The sequence below is a fragment of the Clupea harengus genome, chromosome 22 (genome assembly GCF_900700415.2).
Source record: "Clupea harengus chromosome 22, Ch_v2.0.2, whole genome shotgun sequence".
In the NCBI taxonomy this organism is placed as follows: Eukaryota; Metazoa; Chordata; class Actinopteri; order Clupeiformes; family Clupeidae; genus Clupea; species Clupea harengus.
The window spans coordinates 19,337,570-19,358,154 of NC_045173.1; the positions used below are offsets into that span (position 1 = coordinate 19,337,570).

Here is a 20,585-nt window from a genome sequence, read left to right on the forward strand (position 1 = left end):
GTGATGCCTGTGGTGCGTGGGTTAGGCCCACAGGGAATTCTGGGACCTCTGCTTCAGTAGTACCCCGGCAAAGGCATCCAAAAATATTCCAGCTGGTGTCACAGCAAGGCAACACACACTATCCGGAGGGCGAGCAGATGAAAAACACACACACACACACACACACACACACACACACGCACCACTTATCGCCTCACACATCTGTTTGTGTGAAGCACTCCACCACCCACGTCCTCTCACAGCCACAGGTACACAGCTCCACGGTCACACATGACATTAACGGCTGCTACATCCAATTACACACACCTACACCGATGCTGCTCAGGCTCAGCCGTTCAGAACAGCCATTAACCAATGAAGGCATACGTCTACATGGTAGTTCGTGTAGTAGTTAGGGATGCATTGCTGTAGCATCCAAACAGGCTAAGAGACATATATGTGCTCTTGATATCTGACTAAACCCAGGAAATGAAATGAGAAATTAGCCCCAAAAAAAAGGCCAAAAGCAAGAAACAGGTAAACAGGGAATAATGAAACTTTGAGAGCAGGGTGGGAGAAGTGATCCAAAAGATGCCCTCATCACCATTGCAACAAAAATATTGTTGATTTAGATCTCCTCACTGTGCAGGTGTTTAATTAGGTGAGAGAGAGGAGGATGCGGAATAGAGAGAAAAAAAGCAAGAAAGAGGATGATATAGAGGGGGAAAGAGAGGTCTATCTGCATTAGCCTGCGAGGCCATTAGCATGGGAGGCTTAGAGGGGAGAGATGGGGTCGGCCGATCAGAGATGTGACCGGAATACGTGCCGGGCTGATGCCTTCGTTTAACCAATCAGAGGGGCTTAAGACGTTTGCATGGGTGAGCAGCTCCTGAGTTAAGTCAGACACACTCACACACTCATACTCTCTCACACACACACACACACACACACACACACACACACACACACACACCTTCATTCTTCTCATAAAACATTAGCTGGGATAAAAGGGGGGCATTGGAGTTTAACTTTGAAAACATTAATATACCGATGAAAAAAAAATCTCTGGAGTATAAAGCAACCAAACATAGACTGAAGAATATCTCGGTAATATGAGGGCAATGGAGCACGGAACCTAGAGGCGTTATTGCTCTTTTCTTCTCCAAACACGCTGTGATGTATTCCTTTCATTTTCTACCTGGCGACTGCACTTCGAGTGCCTGCCATGCCATTCATAAATGCTTTCTGCTGAACTGCACTGCCTATCTTTAACCATGGCCCGAAATGTTAGCCTGTGGTCCAACCAAACCACAATCCCCGAATATTAACCACGGTTTATACGTCGATTTTGTCAAATGTCTGCAGCCCTGTGGTTAATACTCAGGTGCAGCCTATACATGGGAATGCATTTTTTTTATCATTGGGCGCCTGGTAGTTAGTAATACACTACTGCTGGAATTCTGTGTGGCAATCTGTGTGGCAATGTGGAACTACAGCAAACCTGCTAGCTGCTTGTACAAAGTCCTGGGTAATGGCTGATTGAGCGAGAATTCACAGTGAGCAACTACCAAGCTACCTAGCGATAACTAGCTAGTTTGCTAAACAGATCAGCTACACCTTCTCACAAATTAAAATGTAACTCAACGCAGTTTAAGAGAAATGTAGTTGCTTATGTTCGTTAGCTACATAGGTAGGCAGATAGTTGTCCAGATTAGGCAAGAACATGTTCAAAACTGCTGGAATTCAGCCGTTTTGTCAGGCATTTGTCAGGCATCTTACAAATCAGCTTTCCCCGACCTAACTAACGTCCGGCCCTTGTTTAATTCCGTAGTCTGGTAACCGTAGTCTCTCTCCTGTGTTGTCCGAGTGAACATCCGGTAAACCAAACAGAGTATTTCCAGTAGGACATGGACAATCTCATGTTGTGATTCTTTATATTAGTTCATATGTGAAAACGGCTTTCATGTGTGTGTGTGTGTGTGTGTGTGTGTGTGTGTGTGGCTGTGTGTGTGTGTGTGAGTGTGTGAGAGAGTGTGTGTGTGTGTGTGTGTGTGTGTGTACACAGGGAGGGGGTGTAGTATTTTGCTTTGCTTCCCTGAGTGCTTGATATTCCCATCCCTATTTCATACAACAACTTTTAAATGGCTAGTAGCGCTCATGGCATTTAGTTTTGTGTGACACAAGGTAACATTTAATAAACCGCAATTAATACACAGTTTTGGTTTTTAAGATTTCATAAAATACGATCATTCGGTTTATATACGGTAGGGTAGTTAATAGTTGGGAAATAAATAATAATACAAAAAAAACAAAAAAGCTCCTTTGTGCTCTCCAGGGATGAAAGGTTTAAGGGTGTAAGGCAGCCAACTTTCTCATCGGGTTGTGCTAAGTAATTGAGCGAAAGAGATTGAATCAAAACCAAACCTAAAAGCTTTTGCTCTCATTTGAACAAAGCCAAGCTTTCAGTTGCAAGACGTTCCAAGCCTACGAGGAGAACCAGGAGCTATGCTGAAGTGAGGATCTGTTTACCACAGTCAAAAGGCACTATAGACTGTCCCTTACTAACAGTCAAAAGGCACTATAGACTGTCCCCTACTAACAATAAGTAAGTGTGACATACTGAGTTCAGTCATTTTCAATGCTGTTGTAAAAATGGTGAGAATGCCTGCACATTACTGTTGTAAGCCATTCCTCTCTAACCTATCGGCTTTCTCAAACTAAAGTGATACTTTCTTCAGTATTGTCAACACACACTCAAGTATGGGGTGCAGGCTCAGCAACTCTACTTCAGTGAGTCTCACCCGTTCAATGTCAGGTGTTTGAGTTCTACAGGACCACTAGCTACAGTGGCACTGAAAATCTCAGTTCGCACTTAGCAGCCATCTTGTCTGTGAGAATATAGCTTGCCCATTCAGTAGCGGGCATGGCTTCTGCCTTGTGACTACAACATGGCAACCCAAAACAGCACACATTCTAAGATATAGCATCACTTATGCTGTAGCACTTACTTTTCCTGCCCTTATCCGCAAATAATACGACAGTTTTTACTTCTGGTTAGATGCTAACTGCATTCCATTGGTTTTGGTATCTGTATACTGTTGAATCTAATCGAATCTAATCTGAGAGTGTTGCCGGGCAGGAATTGCCTCATTTTTGCCTTGTTTCATTCTGAGCCTCGTAGTTGAGCGCTCTCAAAAATTGCTTCGTTGCTCTCCTGTTGAGAGGGCTATTTATCTGGCCTGGCGATGATATTGACGATGTCTCATTGAGCTCCAAGACCCCCACCATGAGAAAGAATACATTTCAGTGATGAGGAATGCAATAACAATCCCCCTTCCATGAACGAGAGTTCTCAATAAACAAGATTGCTTATTGCTTCTTCTCCATCAATCCCTTGCTGTTTTTTTTTTTTCAGTACTTCTTTCGCCCCACTCTCTCTTTTGCTTTCTTTTTTTTTCACTTGGTTGGCTTGTTTTAATGTTATTTTCAATCAGAACAAACAAAGGAGAACCCCTCTGTCGAGAAACACACAATTGCGCATTAGTGCAGGCGCATAAATCAGAATTGCAAATCACTTTGGCGCCAGGACTGGGATGAAAAATACAGTAATACATTTGGTGGTGCTTCCAATTAAACTGATGAATGGAGTTTAACACCTCCATTCATTAGAGTGACGCCAATACGTGGGAGCAGGGTGTCTGAGCCCAGTCAGTTAGAAAGCTTGGGAGATATGCACTGTGGTTCTGAAGAGCGCAAGACCATGTCCACAGACACAGACACAGACTCACACAACCACATCTTTGGTACACCTGGGGGTGTCAATTCTCTTGATTTCCCCCCAAACTACACAGCACAAAAGCCTACGTGGCGGCAGTGGCAGACCTGTTGTGAGGAAATGACTTCAATCAAAACAGAGTTGCATATGAATAAACTCATAAAGACAATACAAAATATGAATATCCAGTTTTTTATATTATTGTGTTCCGCTAAAAAAAAAAGTGTTTTGTCTGGGTTCATTGCTATTTTGGTAATGTTACAAGGATGTTTGGAGTGGTAATAACTTTTTTTGTTCAGTATGCTTTTAAAGATGAGGTGTCACATTCTTTGTGAGGAGAGGATAAACTGGAAGGAATTGAACACAAGCCTCTTCTGTGACACTGTTGGCACTGTTGATGTGTTCTAAATGATATCAATGTCATGTTGGTTTCCCTATGGAGTCAGGAATCACAAACACCATACTGGCCTCCTCCAAGACAGTCATACCCGCATGGACATCAGTACTACCACAGTGGCAGTACCAAAACCAGAAACTGTGAACACAAATGTTTTTACATATTGGGTTAACATTGGTGACCCGACTCAAAAAGCCTATGTTTCCAAAGCACTGCTAAATGAAATGAACAGACACAGCTCACAGCAACAAAACACTGGCATAAGTGCTGACACCACAGATTGCAGCCTGGCCATTCGACAGTTTGAAGTTTTTATGAGAAATAGTTTTTTTTTTAACAAGACACTGGAATAGCCAAGTGTATCGAGCACCTCCCCTACCATTTAACTTCAGAGAGTGGTCACATCAGCGAGTTAGTGTCCAGGGTCAGGGTAAGACGTATATATCTGCGAGACAAGGTTGGAATTAAAATCAAGGGGTGTTGGAGGCTAATGACGGGGTGACTACCATGCATCATACAACCTTACCTTAATGTTCTCTGCTCCATCATCTCCGAGACTGGGTGGGTCCGACTACAGCACTCATGCTCCTCCACTTGTCTGAACAAACTAACATTCCAACTCCCTCTGCGGCTGTACTCCCTTTCAAGGGCTAAAAGCCTGTGTCCCTGTCCACATTAGGTCCAGTGAATGATCTAAACAACTTTGAAAAGGTCTCATAAACGACTGCGGGATTTGAATGGCAAAGCAACGTTATTTCCCAAAACTTTATTTTCTTTCCATTTTTTTTCCATCCCCGAATCTCTTGTTCATGTGCCAGGCGTAGACAAATAGTTTCAGGGACGTGGCTTTGCCTAATGGATTTCGTGTTGTAACCTTTACAAATGATTCTGTTCATTGTTTAATTCAATGTTTTTCAGACTTCCGTCTAAAAGGTCAAAAGACTCTCTCCGAGATGGAGATAAATGAGAAGTCAACAAAGCAGTGAGGAAAGGAGAAAGGGGCGAGAGAGAAGATGGGGAAAGAGAGAGGAGGGGAAGGGGAAAAAGGAAGTGAGCGGGGCTGAGAACGAGGAAGGCCAAGGCATATATACGAAAAAAGTGAGGTAATAAAAGCAAGGACAGAGATATGCTGAACAGGAAAGGAAACGGGGATAAGACAAGAACAGAGTTTTTAGAAAAGTCGAAGGGACAAAGGCAGAAAAAAAAGTCAGAAAGAAAAGGTAGGCATATTAATTATATATCAGCCCCTCAGGAAAGAGTCCGACAAAATCAGGAGGAACCCATTAATTTTGCCTCTATTTTTAATGATCACAACGAGTCCTCGCAGAATGAAGAAGAGCCCTCTTACTCGCTGAACCCCCCCCCCCACACACACACACAAAAAGGAACAAAACAGTGTAGTTAAGTGCACAGCAGAAAACACAGAGAAGGAAAGCTGTGTTGCATTCCCAAGGGAATTAAAACTCCACACAACAGTTCTGCTTTCATGGCTATGACAATGACGACATGACGTCATTCAAGGAGTTCAATGGAGGAATGGGCAGATCTCTCTCTTTGGCTGTCTGCATCTTACCGCCTTACTAGCACCCTCTCCTCTTTTCTTCTCTTTCTCTTTCTCTCTCTCACTTTATGTGACCTGCTCATGTGGTGTCACATGCATAAAACGAAGGACATAACGCAGTATGGAGCTCCAGTTCTCCGTGATGAACGTCGCATGGATGGCCAGAGCCCCATGTCAAACCCGCGATCCGAGATGTCGTCATTCGAAGCAGGGCTGTCTCGTCTGTCCACTGAGGGAGAACAGCGTGGCCGTGAAGGGATAGAGTCACGGCTAGAGTCATCTGCTAGCTCACAACTAAGTGATTTAGCCGCCATCGCAAATGGCCTTTACCACCCAACTGAGCTATTACCAGAACAATGAGTGAAGTCAATGAGATGCTCAGTGGCCCTGAACCCGGCTGGGAAAGGAAAGGGTGAGGAGGGGGTTGGGACACTTAGGCATGAAGGACAGATGCTCAACAATAAACAATTGCCCTTGAGGATGATCACAGTAGCCATGACAGCCAATGGAGAAGTTATTCTGCAGATAATGAGAAGGACATTGCAAAAGCATGAAACAGGAGGCAGGACACAGCTTGCCCCTCACTAGTAAGCTCAACGTAGGCTCTCGCACAGAGCTTAGAGGCTGTGATCAGTGAACTTTAGACAGGGATATGGGGCACACCCTTTGTTTGGCGTGGTTAACAAAAACAAACACACTGGCAGGTTCCAAAGAGGGGCTCTCTGTCTGGGCCGGAGTCTGGGGATGCAATCTGACAGCCTGTGTGAAAGACTGGGATCTGGCACAGTCAGCCTGAAGCGGACAATGACACAAGAAATGTCACCAGATTCCCTTATCACTAATGAGTGGAAATGAAGCTCATCCACAGTGACAGAGAGAATGAGGGAGAGGGAGAAAGAGGGGGAGAGAGAGAGAGAGAGAGAAGGTAAGGTCCAAAGGAGAGAGGGAATGTGCAGAAAAGACAAAAAGAAAGAGAGGAAATATAACTACTAAGGAAAAGACAGATGACAAGTGAGTAAAGGGAGACGTACTAGAAAGATAGAGATAATGAATGTGCAAAGATGGAAAAGGAAAGCGTATGCACATGAGAGAATATGAAAACAACTCAAGAGAGCGAGAGATGCTGACTGTTAATACTTGAACTTTGCCTCACTATGGCAAAAAAAACAGTGCATTTGTGTCATGGCCATAAAACTTACTGAAGTGAAATAAAGGATGAGAGAGAAAAAAGCCAATGGCAGTGCAGACGGCTGAAGAGAGAAGGGCATTATTATTAGGGAGGAGTGACATGGAGAACAGAGGAGGAGAGGATGATGCTGTCTGCTGGAAATAGGGATGGGAGGTTGCTAATGCAAACAGTGTTTTTTGTGTGTTGTGTGTATTTGTGCACGTTGCATGTCAGCGCAGTTCTGTCCTGTGTTACTGGAGCCACTTGCTTCAACATCATCTCTTTCTCTCCGCTCTCCCTCTCGCTTGCGCTCACCCGCAGCCCCTGCTGTTTTGATAAGCATTAAAGGGAAGCGGGGACAACTGCCAGAGGGGTTGAGGAATAAGCTCTACTCACTTGTACTTTCTAACAAACACACCTTTTCATATCAAAGGGGAAAGAAACACAAAAACTAACCTAAAAGTTCACGGTCATCGAATTGAGAATATGAAAACACAGCCCTTTTTCTGGCCCCTCAGAAGAGGCCTGGACTGAAGTGGGCCCAGTTACGCGTCACTGCTCTGGACAAGTACTGGAGCGTGATCAAACAGAGAGCTATGGCATACAGTGTGCGGTACAGAGAGGGACTGCGTGCGTTGCTTGTTGATATTAACATTCGGTTTGAAAGACTGGTTATGAGGCGGGGGGTTATGCAAAGCAACAAACAGCTGACCACTAGTGTAGTCATTATTGTAACACTATTACAAATCAGGTTAAACTGGCATTAAGACTGTGAGCGTATCATTTGTTTGAAAGTTATGTGCATTACAATTCAACACTGGCATAGTTATCATTAAAATTGTGAACTGGCACTAATACAGAAAAGGTCACTGACCCTGGAGATACACACAGGCACGCTCATATGCATACACACAGAGTGTGTGTGTGTGTGTGTGTGTGTGTGTGTGTTTGTTTGTGTGCGAGAGAGAGAGAGAGAGAGAGATGGAGAGATGGAGAGACTCAAATAGAACAAAGGTAGCTTTCCTCCTGTGAGCTGGGCCATCAGTCCAGCTCCCACCAGGAGGCCTGGCTGCTGCTGCTACAGTCTTCCTCATTTCCCCATAATATTTGTGTGAGCATGTGTGTGGGGGTGGGTGTGCAGACAAACAACACACACACATATGCCCACTTGGCTTTTCGGCACATAGATAATCTGCTCACTCACCAATAATTCTGCCACCTCTTCACAGAAAAAAAACCCTCTTCTGCTCTAACTCACACACACACACACACACACACACACACACACACACACACACACACACACACACACACACACACACACACACACACACACACACACACACACACACACACACACCTGCTAGATCCTTATGGATTGAATAGGTCTGACGATCATATGACTGTATATATATATACTGATGTGTATATATACTGTACCAGTATCTCAGTCATAGGCGTCACTGTGGCAACACAGTTCAACATCACCACCATGTCCAAGCGTCATGCCTCAAATCATGTGATGCATGTTCATGCATCAACATCACTATTGGTATCATCATCATGCTGCCCACACAAACAAGCATGAGCACATACAGAGACTGCATTCCACAGATGCCCAGGTCCTCTTTTTTCTTTTCCAACTTGCTTTCAAGTTTCTCTGTATCTCTCAAATTATTTGTGGTCTTTAGTTTTTTTTAAATGTGAGTGTGTATGTGTGTACGGGTAAGGTTATAACTTGCCTGAATTCCTAATATCACATATGCCTTATGGTTTAAATAAACTGTAAAAATGAACAATATACCTTAACAACTACCCACAATGATTTTACTGACATGAGCTAAATCGGCTATGACTTCAGTGAAAACTCAGCTTTCAGTGCAGTGTTTCTAGTGAGCTGGAGCTTTGCCCCCATTTGGGCATTGTAATCATAGTAAGGCTGACCCATAATTAGTCCACCAACTCCAACCCACACACATATGACAGCTACAGGCTATGATAAATCCACACAATTTAATGAACTATGCACTAACTCTACAGGAGCCAGAGAGATTTGGCCAATTTCACCAGATGAGCAGAAGCTAACCATAGTTAGCTTTATTGATCGGGGATCACAAGTTTTTTGCACAACAACCACACAGTTACCTTAAGTAAACGCATTGATTTCATAAGGATTTGATAGCCACCATCTGTTGCATTGTATAAAAAAAGATGGTTTGGCACTAGAGCTGTAATGTTAAGTTTCATAAGAAACCGCATGGTGGGGGGGGGGGGGGGGGGTGGGGGGGGGGGAGAGGTATTTTTAACCATGCCCCCCCCCCCAAGAAACCCTAAAATGACAAACCTAGCGGACAAAATGTACCTGTCCAGAAAGCAAAAAATTCACAGACTCGGCACGCAAAACAACCACTGGCTTAGACATATGGACTAAAAAGTGGCTCACAGCTTCCTTTCTTGCTGTCAGTGCTTGTTATTTCGATTCCCAGGATAATAAAGCTGAAGACATACTCCTGAACCTAAAGCAAATGGGTCACCCACACACTCCTCAGTCTATCGTCACTTTTGTGGATGAATGTATGGAAAAATGGGGGATCCCAAAATCATTTTTGGTTATTTTCTTTTTAACACATTTATGATTGCCGCTTTTCATTGCGGTGTAGAGGACACCTCTTCTGAGGAGGACAATCACCAGCATAGTGATGAAGAATATCAGGGAGAAGATGAAGGCGAAATGTCAGTCTGTGCATGATTTTCATTTATACATGTGTGTATTTTAGAATGCTTAGAGATGCCCAACACAAATATAGATGTGACTAGAGACTAGTTTCTCCATTACAGAATTTCGAAGAAGTCCTACGTTATACAATTTTACGTTATACAAGCGCTGTTAATGATGTATGCAAGTATGCGAGTTACGCATAATAAAAAAAAGAAAGAACAACCTGCATTGTGCAAGCATAACAAGGCATCCTCATCTGTGGAGAGACACTTAGCGCAGTTACTGCTCTCTTCTTTAGTCACCACTGGCCATTAAAGACGCTGGGCTGGGATTCATAAGGTGCCACTGCTGTCTGGGCCTGTATTAGCTGGGAGTGCCATGCACTCGCTCCACTGTCTGCTGCGCTCCGCCACTAAAATCAGAGGGGCAATTTATACCCCCGACCATTATAATACCTCAATAATATCTGTCTATAAATGTAATATAGTGATACTGCTGATGCACGCGATTATACTGATTCAAATCGGGCCATGGGAGAGGAAGTGAGGGGGGGGAGGGGGGATATATAAGGCCCCTCCAGACTGCTGTTGAGCAATGAGACAGAGAGGATGTCAGCCAATGGGAGTTGGGAACATGGCCCACTGTCGTGTTGGGGGGCTGTCTGGGTCATGGGATGGCAATGGAGAGGAAGAGGAGGAGGAGGAGGAGGCTGAAAGACATGCTGACTGGACACTGGTAGACAATAAATATGGTAAAACTGAAAGCAATGCAATTCAGAGCAATTCAGAATGGGTTGGACTTAGATGATGTCAAAGCGGCAACCTGCTGGTGAATACCAGGAAAACGGCGCCACATTCACGAACACACTCACCAAAAGGTCGCATTCTGTTCTGCTGAAATTGAAAATGCAAGGACACAGGCGCCGAACATGTCGCTTCGCTGGGCTGAGAAATCCAAACGGAAGCTAAAAATCGCCTCCATAAAAAACAAACGAAAAAAAAAAAACGTTCTTGCCAGGGGGGCTTTATGCTTGGTGCAGAGAAGGAACGGCTTTTTCATCAATATGATTAATTCCCAGTTCATCAGCATTCATTGCCCTGTTTGTTTGCTCATTTGGTTTCTCTCTCTCTTGCTGTTCTGGAGTGTCTCTCGCTCATGCAATCCCTGCCTCGCTCTCTTCCCCATCTCTTGTTCCAGGCCGTAATTAAAGCGCTCATTTGCCACACAGATTCATTTTTAATGCTCCGAGTCCTTCACCATCACAAATAACGTCCCTGGACATGGTCCCAAGAAGCCCTCTTCCTAAAGTGCACTTTTATTTAATGCTCGAGTTCACAGTTCAGTTCAGTTCACCTAATATGGACTCCTGAGTCCAGGCCTCATCCAACTAGAACCAAAATATTTGCAAAGATGTAATAAAAGTGACAGAGTCAGAGAGATATAAGAAAGACTGGCTTCAGAAAGTCATGATCTAAAGTTCATTAACACATGTGGATGTAACGGTCATTAACACATGTGGATGTAAAGTTCATTAACACATGTGGATGTAACGGTCATTAACACATGTGGATGTAAAGTTCATTAACACATGTGGATGTAACGGTCATTAACACATGTGGATGTAAAGTTCATTAACACATGTGGATGTAACGGTCATTAACACATGTGGATGTAAAGTTCATTAACACATGTGGATGTAAATTTCATTAACACATGTGAATGTAAATTTCATTAACACATGTGGATGTAACGGTCATTAACACATGTGGATGTAAAGTTCATTAACACATGTGGATGTAAAGTTCATTAACACATGTGGATGTAAAGTTCATTAACACATGTGGATGTAAAACAAGAACAAGTGACAAGAAACTGAGGCATGAATGAGGGTGATGCTGGGGAAGCCTGTGAAGAGCACAGACACTCATGTACCAAAAATCAAACATGCACAACATATACTCAAGACACACACACACACACACACACACACACACACACACACACACACACACACACACACACACACACACACACACACACACACACACACAAATGTATGTGCATGACAGCAAACACCTCAATCTGTGTAGCCGTGCATACATAACAATGACCTTGACAATACAATGCCATATTCCAATGACAATGCAATTACCCCCAAACAACCACAACTAGGAGAGCAACTGGGACACAGATGCACACATAACCGACCACTAACACACACATACGCACTCAAATAGCCACTATGTTCGTCTACTTAAGTCAAAAATCAGTGGAATAATTCCACAATTAATCTACCTTTCTGAGGCCTGGGTCTTACACACCACCACAAGGGTTGTATGACTAAGGGTATATATTCACCACGCTGGATCGATCGACCAGCCAACATCGCTATTCAAATGAGCTACAATTTACTGACTTTTTTCCCCCCTCAAAAACTTTCCTTTCTTTGTGTGCTGGTAGGCCACCTTATTTCCATAAATGATATATTTATGTTTTATTCCATACCATTCCTTTCCCTCCTGAAAGTAATCTGGAGAATGTTCTGCTGCGGTACGCGTCCCGGATGCACAGAGGAATAGATAGCAGGGCTTTTGCAGTTGACAAATAACTTCAATTGAGTGGTACTGCAGTCAGTCATTTTTTAAGGTTGTTATTAGAAAGCAAGCGTGGGGCCTTGAGCCAAAAATAAGAGCTTTAAAAATGATTTAAAATTACAGGAGCCAAGGAGAATGTAACAAATGCTCTTGATTTTACGGGTCTTTGAACTCCAAGGGAAGCAAAGTCTTCAGATCCTGGAATAGACTGGTGCAGTCCTCAGACATCATCAGCAACTCACACACACACATTCATGTGCACAGTAACATGACTGGCATATATACATACATATCCTATTTTATGCTGTTTATATGGTTGTGGATTTGTTTACTCTGAACGCCTGGACACAGGTAGATGACATGAGGAGGAATGTAGAAAACAAGCACTATTACCCTGAAAGCTATTTCATTCAAATGTATTTAAGTCTGAATAGAATACAAGTATACCTTTCTATCACTACTGTTCCATACAACAGACCATAAAGCCATACCACTATAGACTTTTCTGAAGCCACAGAGTTTGGACAGGTTGAGTCTTAAGCTCCCTACATTTAGCCGAACTTTAGATGGTTGAGGAGTCGTGTATGTGTGTTTGACCAAACATTAATAGTCACTGCCAGTGCAACTCATAACTCAGACACTGTCATGACAAAAACAACTTTTAACTTTCAAATAGGTTTTGCTCTGGACTTCAGATGAGATAGAGCGAGAGAGAGAGAGAGAGAGAGAGAGAGAGAGAAAGAGAGAGAGAGAGAGAGAGAGAGAGAGAGAGAGAGAGAGAGAAAGAAACGCGGAACAGGCACTTTCAGTCTGACAAGAGACATTTCATGCAAATGTAGCGTTTAGAAAATCAAGGTAATTTTTTTCTCCCTCCCCCTTCTTCTCTCATTCAGTGCCTCCATTTCTTTTTCTCTCTCTCTCTTTTTTTTTAATTTCACAGTTGGATGCACAAAAATAAATGATGACCAGGAAACTTATCTCGGCAACATGCTGTATTTTGAGGGACTATTTTTGGTGTTGAGGCCTTTAGCTAAGAATAATATTTGTTGGCCTGTACATAAGAGTGGGGAGATAAGAACTGAGACTGGCTGGCCACCGTGTCTCACATGAAATAATGGCTTATCCTCTTACCCCCATGTGTGTGCAACTGCAGAAATCCACCAGACAAATTCTTCAGCATTAATCTCAGTTATATAAACACATACAAACACAAACTCTTTCACTCTCTCTCTCACACACACACACAGAGAGACACATGTGCACACTCAAACACACGGACATTCTCTCTCGCACAGACACAGTTCTTAATAACATCACAAAAGGCACAAAAGCGTATATATTGCTAGTATTTGTCTTTAAATAAACATTATGCTTTTTTCAATATGTATTGCCGTTCTTGTACCTAAAACAGATTTGTGGGTTGCTAGTGATCTATAAAGGCCCTGTTAAAAAATGCACAAACACTCACCACAGGGGTCTAGAAGACAAAAAGACCTAGGACTCCCTATTGGAAGTGTTGACAGAGTTTTGGCCCGTGTCCCACCCTGACACAAAAGCACTTAGCTGCGTGGCGGAGATGCAGGTGGGGAGCATTGTGCACAGTGGGCTGCTTCCGCACGGAGCCTTGAGCTCTGGGGAAATGGCAGCATTGTTAGCGGTTTGTTTATGTCTTAAAGATCAATGTTCATAGCTGAATTATTCATAAAAGTGCCTGGCGTCAGAAACGACCAGGGGGTGGAGAGAGAAATGGATTATGAACCTGCGCAGACAGACAGGCAGGCAGACATACAGGGCTCTTCTTTACAAGGGAGAGTAACAAACAGTCAAACACAAACATAAATACAAAGAGATCCTCAATACACAAACAGACCCACACGCACAAATAAATATAGACACAGATCCGAGCGAGCGTGAGCGCAAACACAAACACACAACAGACGATTTCTCCATCTATCCCCTAAACACCCGAACGCAAACACGTGCCGCCCCATCTCTTTAACAATTCGCGAGGCACTAGCCATTCAGCCTCAGCCATTCGGGCTCTGTCTTAATTGTCATTCTCAGATGCATGCTGCGCTGTTTGCCATTCGTCTTTTCACCCGGGCCATCAGAGAGGCCTGATGGGACAGCCCTCCATACAGCGACAAGTGTTTTTTCAAGAGGCCTGGCGTCGGAGAGAGGAGCAATGCAGCTCTCTGGGGGGCGTCTTTTTGGGGGGTTGAGTTTTGGGGGAGCGAGGGCTGGGTACTTCTGATCCTGAGCACATTTGGGCTAACTCCAAATTAGCAGTGGCCCCTGCTGACTCGGGCTGCATATCAACACAACCCGCTGACATTCGCTGAATGATTCATTAAAGCTAATTAGATTGGCCGACTGGAGGGGAGGGGACCGTGGAAGATTATGTCCCTCGCAAAAACACAGGGCTTGCACTTCAGTCATCCCAGCAGCAGAGGGGGGTAGAGAAGTGGTGCGGCGGTGCTCGGGTGGGGTTTATTAGAGGACATGCGCTGCTGTGTCCTGGAGCTGATCCCATCTGGACGTGTGGAGTCTGATTCTGGCCGCACGTCTGGGCCAGCACAAAGCTGGTCATCTCACCCCAACACCCTCGCAAAGACCCAGCTGTGCCCGCCATGTCTCTCTCTCTCTCTCTCTCACAGTCGCTCTGTCTTTTTTTCCCTGACAACTTCTGTCACTCTCTCTTCATCTCCTTTTCTATCTGTCTGTCTGTCTCTCTCACTCTGTCTCTCTCACAGACACACAGACACACATACAGACACACACACACACATTAACGTGCAGCAGTTGGGTCGACAGCCATAAAAGCAGCCATAAAGCGCTGGTCCAGGTGAGGAAAGCTGCTCTTTATTTTGAATTCACTGACAGGGCCCTGAGCTGAGGCTCAGTGCCAGCAGATGGCCCGAACTCCAGACGCCCCACATTAACACTGAAGCTGTCCATCAGGCACAGCAGGGCCATAACTAGGGCCAAATGAACACAAACACACAGAAAGGACACAGAACAGCCCTCTCAGTGAAGTAATTTAGTCATACAATCAGCTACTTTCTTTTAGCAACTACATGAACACTTTGGAACCGTTTTTACACTTGAATATTTCAGCAAAATTATGTGTATTATGTAACCAACCCCCTTTTCCCTGCAACAGTGTCAACTATATGTGCAATTCAACCTTTTGAGTATATGAAGGGCTAACGGTAATGGTAAAGGTAAAGGTCAGGTCTTTAGCAGATGCTTTTGACTAAAGCAAGTTACAAGGGCATCCTGCAGGGGCCGAGAATCAAACCCATCTCAACCTCTTGGAAGGCATTAACGCTGCTCACTGTAACAACACTATACGCATCATCAAAGGTACTGGACTACTTACAAACGACAAGCGAGATTTAGATAATACAAATATGTTTGTTGATGGCATCTTCAAAGCTGCGAGCCTGTAGCCACGAGCTCACAGCAGAAACACGGTGTCCTGACTCAACCTCTTCAGCATGCCGATATCTACCATTGAGGACAGCAAGGCCATGTCCTCTGTCTATTTTCTGCAGGTTTCGGATATTTCATAAATAGAGCTGAAGAGGACTAAGATTTGTGCATTAATGCAGAGTTACATGAGGTGGATTTTAAACATGAAGCTTAAGGTGCACCCGCACGCAAGCTACAATATGCGATGCATTCCTAGATACAAGCTAATGCTCTGCGAGAGCACAGCAGTTTGACTTCATAGAGTGGTTTATTTGTCAACAAATAACCAAACGGCTTAAGTCATTAACGAATGCACCCCTGGGTTTTCACAGCTCACAAGAACTCCCAATATCCACAAACTGGATCAAAATAAATGAGTGCTCTGACGCCATGTTTATTGCCTGATATATTGGTGTCTTTATTTTCTGACCAGTCAGCCACAAACTGTGAAGTTAGACAAAAACCTACATCCTCCACCCTCACCCTGAACACTGGTGTTCCAGAGGGACGTGTGCTGAGCACAGGAGACTAGAGATTGTGGTGGACTTGGAGCCAAGGATAACAGATTTCGGCCCAATGTTCATTGACGGCGAGGCAGTGAGACAGAGTCTCCAGTTTTAAATTCCTCTGGACGAACATCACTGAGGACTTCTCCTGGGCCATACACACCTCCACTGTCATTGGGAAGGCACAACAACGCCTCTTCTTTCTAAGGAAGCTGATGGGAGCCAGACTGCCGCAGAACCCTGTCGGGACCTTTTACAGGTGCACTGTGGAGAGTATCCTGCTGTTACTGCATCACAACGTGGTATGCCAGCTGCACCAGAAAGGACCAGAAAGCTCTGCAGAGTGTCATCAAGATGGCCTAAAACATCATTGGGACACAGCTGCCGGCAGTTTAGGACATCCTCCAGACCCAAGGTCGGGGCAGGGTCTCTAACATCATCCGTGACCCAACCCAGCCTGCCTGCCCACCACCTCTTCAAACTATTCCCCTCTGGCCGACGATACAGGGCAATACATCTACACACCACAAGGCTGAAAAAAACGCAGCTTCTTTCCCAAAGCTGTCAAATTGTGCAACATGGCCTGACACCCTCCCTGCCCCCCCTCACACATCCACTACAACACACACACACACACACAAACACACACACACACACACACACACACACACACAAACACAAACACACAAACACAGAAACGCACACACACGCACACACACTAAAGCAGAAACCGAATAAAAGTAGAGAAACAGAGCGGAAACACTACAACACACACTCACACAGCAGCAGAAATCACTGACTTAGCTCTCTACCATATGCCATACTTTTTAAACACTGCTTAAACACGTTACACTAAACTCTTCACCATGCAACGTGCTCATATACCATACTGATTTACTGTTTACAGGGGAGACAGGAGAGAGAGAGAGAGAGAAACAGGCAGTTTGAGAGAAAGTCAGGAGGAGTGGAACGGCAGAGACAGGGGGAAGGTCCTTCCAAAAGAAAAAGCTGATAAATGCTCAGCAGCTGTCCCTGCAAATTGATACATTTATTTATCATTTAGCTCTATGTGTTATATTTCCTTGCTAGTATACCTCTGAAATGATCTCTCTCACACACACACAATCTTCACAGGGTTATCTATTTGACCAATCTTTGCCCATTAAAGGTGCAGTCCACGATTCTAATCCCAGACACTTTTTGTCATATTCAGCAAATTTCTCCTCATGGTCCTCTAGCTGTCCGTTCAGTGTTTGTGCTGTTACATCCAAGGACTTATATCTGTTATTTTATTAAGATAACTTATAATATGCATTGTTAATCTATTTGCTTTATTTTCCTGTGCATTGTTGTTTTCTGTGTTCTGCTGTGCTGTTCCGAGTGTGTGTGTGCGAAAGTGCGCATGGCCGACGTCATGTGGTGTGTCTCTTTGTTTCTCCTTCTCACTGTGACGGGAAGATTGGATACCTGTCCAATTAATACGCTCTCCATCGGGATTTGCAGAGATCCTGACGTCGGGGATATTCAAACTCAGTCAACCCATCGTGGTGTTGGATTCCTTCTCCCAGCTACAGACCCACGCAGCACTGTTGAAGTCTTTGCTGTTGTTGCTGTTGTACTTTTTGTATATCCACACTGTTGAACCCGTTGCTGTTATCGCAAACATAGTATATCAACACCGTTGAACTGTTGTCGGTTGTTGTAAGCCTTTAGCCTAGTTGATGCTAGCTCTCTCGCCTGCTAGTTGGCTGTAGGCCTGCAGGTAGAGGGGTAATCACTTAAGTTTCCATAATATATTATTGTTTTTTGGAGGACGCAGGGAGGTTGGGTGCCATTTGCATTCTTACCCTTGTTCAACTGTTTTTCATTAGTGGGGGAGTTTGGGAAATTCTGTGTCTTCTGTTTATATTTATTCTGTGATCAGGTAAGGAATTTTTTTTAAATTATGTTAACTGCCGTTTCGTTTTAATTATTTTGGCCTTGCCCTCTCGTGAAGTTAACTTTTCCTTCTTAATATCTTGTGGTTGTAGTTGGGAGACGACTCTCACTTCTGAATCGTTGGGTCTGAACCCTAACTGGGACCTAACAGGGTTCATAAAAACTCTGGGGTTTATACACAGTCCTGCCTCTGTAAATGGGAAACAAACATAGTGGCTTGTACCGAGCCATAAACAATCCCAGCCAATCAATATGGTGCCTCAGGAGCACGGAAGGGATGGGTGTAATTTGATTGGCTGTTGAGATGAAATATCTACAACCCATCGCAAAACCGAATCACAGACTGCATCTTTAATGCCAAAAGTATCATTTGAAATGCTGCGACCTAGAATGTGTACGAATATGTTACAATGTATTACAATGTGTTGCATTAGTCTTCTACTTTTAACTTTTGATGTTGACTGGGATTTGAAGGAACATGCCCAGCCTTTCTCCAGAGCCGTCTGCATAAGAAACAGCATACGTGTTCACTCCCCTATAATTCAAGTCCTATTAGGAGATATACCACATTAATGTAGAGGCATGTAAAGATTCTGTTCTCCACTGTGTGTGGTGAAAGAACCAGAGAGAGCAGGCGAGAGGTAAAGATAAAATGCAGACAATGGGGACTCACAGACTCCCCGTGTGGAGCACAGACAGGGGGGGGGGGGGGGGGCCTATTCAATGGAGTGAAAAGAACAGAATAGAGAGAGATCAAAAGTGCATCACAAAGCTGGAGGAGCACACATCACTCACCACTTGTCCATTCTGTGGGTTCTTGTGGGCATATGGAGGGCCGCGGATATGGTTCCACATCTGACCTGAGGTCATGGCAAACACAACACACTGGAAAAAGAGAGAGAGAGAGAGAGAGAGAGAGAGAATGTAAGAATACCAGAGAACGCCAAAGTCTCCATGAACTCGTTCACCTTGATAAACAGTGAAAACAATCTTCTGTTCTCGAGTAAAGGGTCTGGGGCCACACGGAACCTTCTGGTGAGTAAACAATGTAACCATGTCAGACTAGCACAGGATGTTTTTCCATCTCTCCGCAGAACACACAAAACTACTTTAGCCATCAAAGAGATGTTCATTCTTACAGGTATACAGGTATATAAGGAAAACTTAACAGAATATGTTGATGTAGCAAACGTCCTCAATTGTAATGTTCGCCAAAAATCCTTATGACACAGCACGTAAGTGACAGGCAAAGTGAATGCTTAAAAATCAGTTAGTGCATTGTGTAGTTGGGAATTCAACCGGATATGCAGAAGACTCAACTTTAATTCCTGTTACACAATAGTTAGATCCACTCGAACTATTTATCAATTTCTGATTGGACAAGGGGCATTCCTGGAAGTGAGGATATCCTGGAAGAACTCCACTTGGACTCTTCACTGCTAGTAATCACTCCGCGTTTGATTTTAACTTTAACCTTGATTTGTACAACGTCATTTCATTCATTCAAAGCTAGAAAGCATTATGCATTACTGTCGGCAACTCTATGGTTACTCCAGAGAAGTGCTGGCACTGGCGTGTGAGTGAGAGCAGAGGAAGCACCAATCTCGATTTAAGCATTTTTCACATTGTTCAAAAACAAAAACTTAAATTAGTTGAATTAATTAATAATCACCCAGCCCTAGGACAAATGAATGTGCATAAATAGTCTCTCTGACTCAACTTGGCTTGAGTGACAGTACAACTCAGGTTGGAACTATGTTTTTGGGTGGAGGATGAGCGAACAAAATTGAAACAAACAAAAAGCAAAACACAATCTGGTGTCTTCGACCTCAATTAGTCGGTAGTAGAACTGTTGTGTAAAAGCTATATGACTGTTGTGTTCATAGGGTTGGTTAAGGAAATCCTCACGGATGTCATCACCTGCAGCATTCAGCCTCCAGCCTTGTGCCCGTGGCCGAATAACAGCCGTGAGGATATCCTTTACCAAACCCACTCTCACACACAATCAGCAAAACCACTGCCTCACACTCCTGCTTTTCGTTAGGACAGCATCACAGTACATTACAAAAAAGAAAAAGAAAACCAATTCTCATCCAACATCTTGACTTTCTGATTTGTCTTCCTATGTCATTAGTTAGGCCATCATACCAGGGCGGCCATGGCCCAGCCGGTCTTGTTGTAGATGAACTCCAGGTTGTTCCTGCGCAGATAGAGGAGACCTCCCACGAGTGACACCAGCAGAGCCAGCGCAATGGTGCCCGAGTAGTTAGGGGGGCGGAACACCCGGATCTGGAGAAGACGAGAGGGAGGGAGGGAAGGATGGATGAACAGAAGAAAGGAGGGGGAAAAGAAAGAGACATGGGAGACGTAAGAAAAAGAGCTAGTCTAGGACTTGCTGGAGGTGCTGTGGTGGACAGTGAGAAGGCAAATGTCAAACAATTTCCAAGAAATGCCAAACGGTGTCTCCCAAATGT

General features: G+C 44.1%; 1 protein-coding gene across 2 annotated transcripts in view; it reads right to left on the reverse strand.

Annotated features, from left to right (window-relative positions):
* tusc3 (tumor suppressor candidate 3) overlaps nucleotides 1–20,585 on the reverse strand; it is a 64,365-nt gene that overhangs the window by 12,733 nt on the left and 31,047 nt on the right. For both annotated transcript variants that reach the window (XM_012835207.3, XM_031559491.2), the window contains exons 5-6: nucleotides 20,260–20,400; nucleotides 18,907–18,996 (exon numbers count right to left, since the gene is read on the reverse strand). In XM_012835207.3, coding sequence (XP_012690661.1) covers nucleotides 18,907–18,996; nucleotides 20,260–20,400 — 231 coding nt within the window. The remainder of the gene's footprint in view (nucleotides 1–18,906; nucleotides 18,997–20,259; nucleotides 20,401–20,585) is intronic.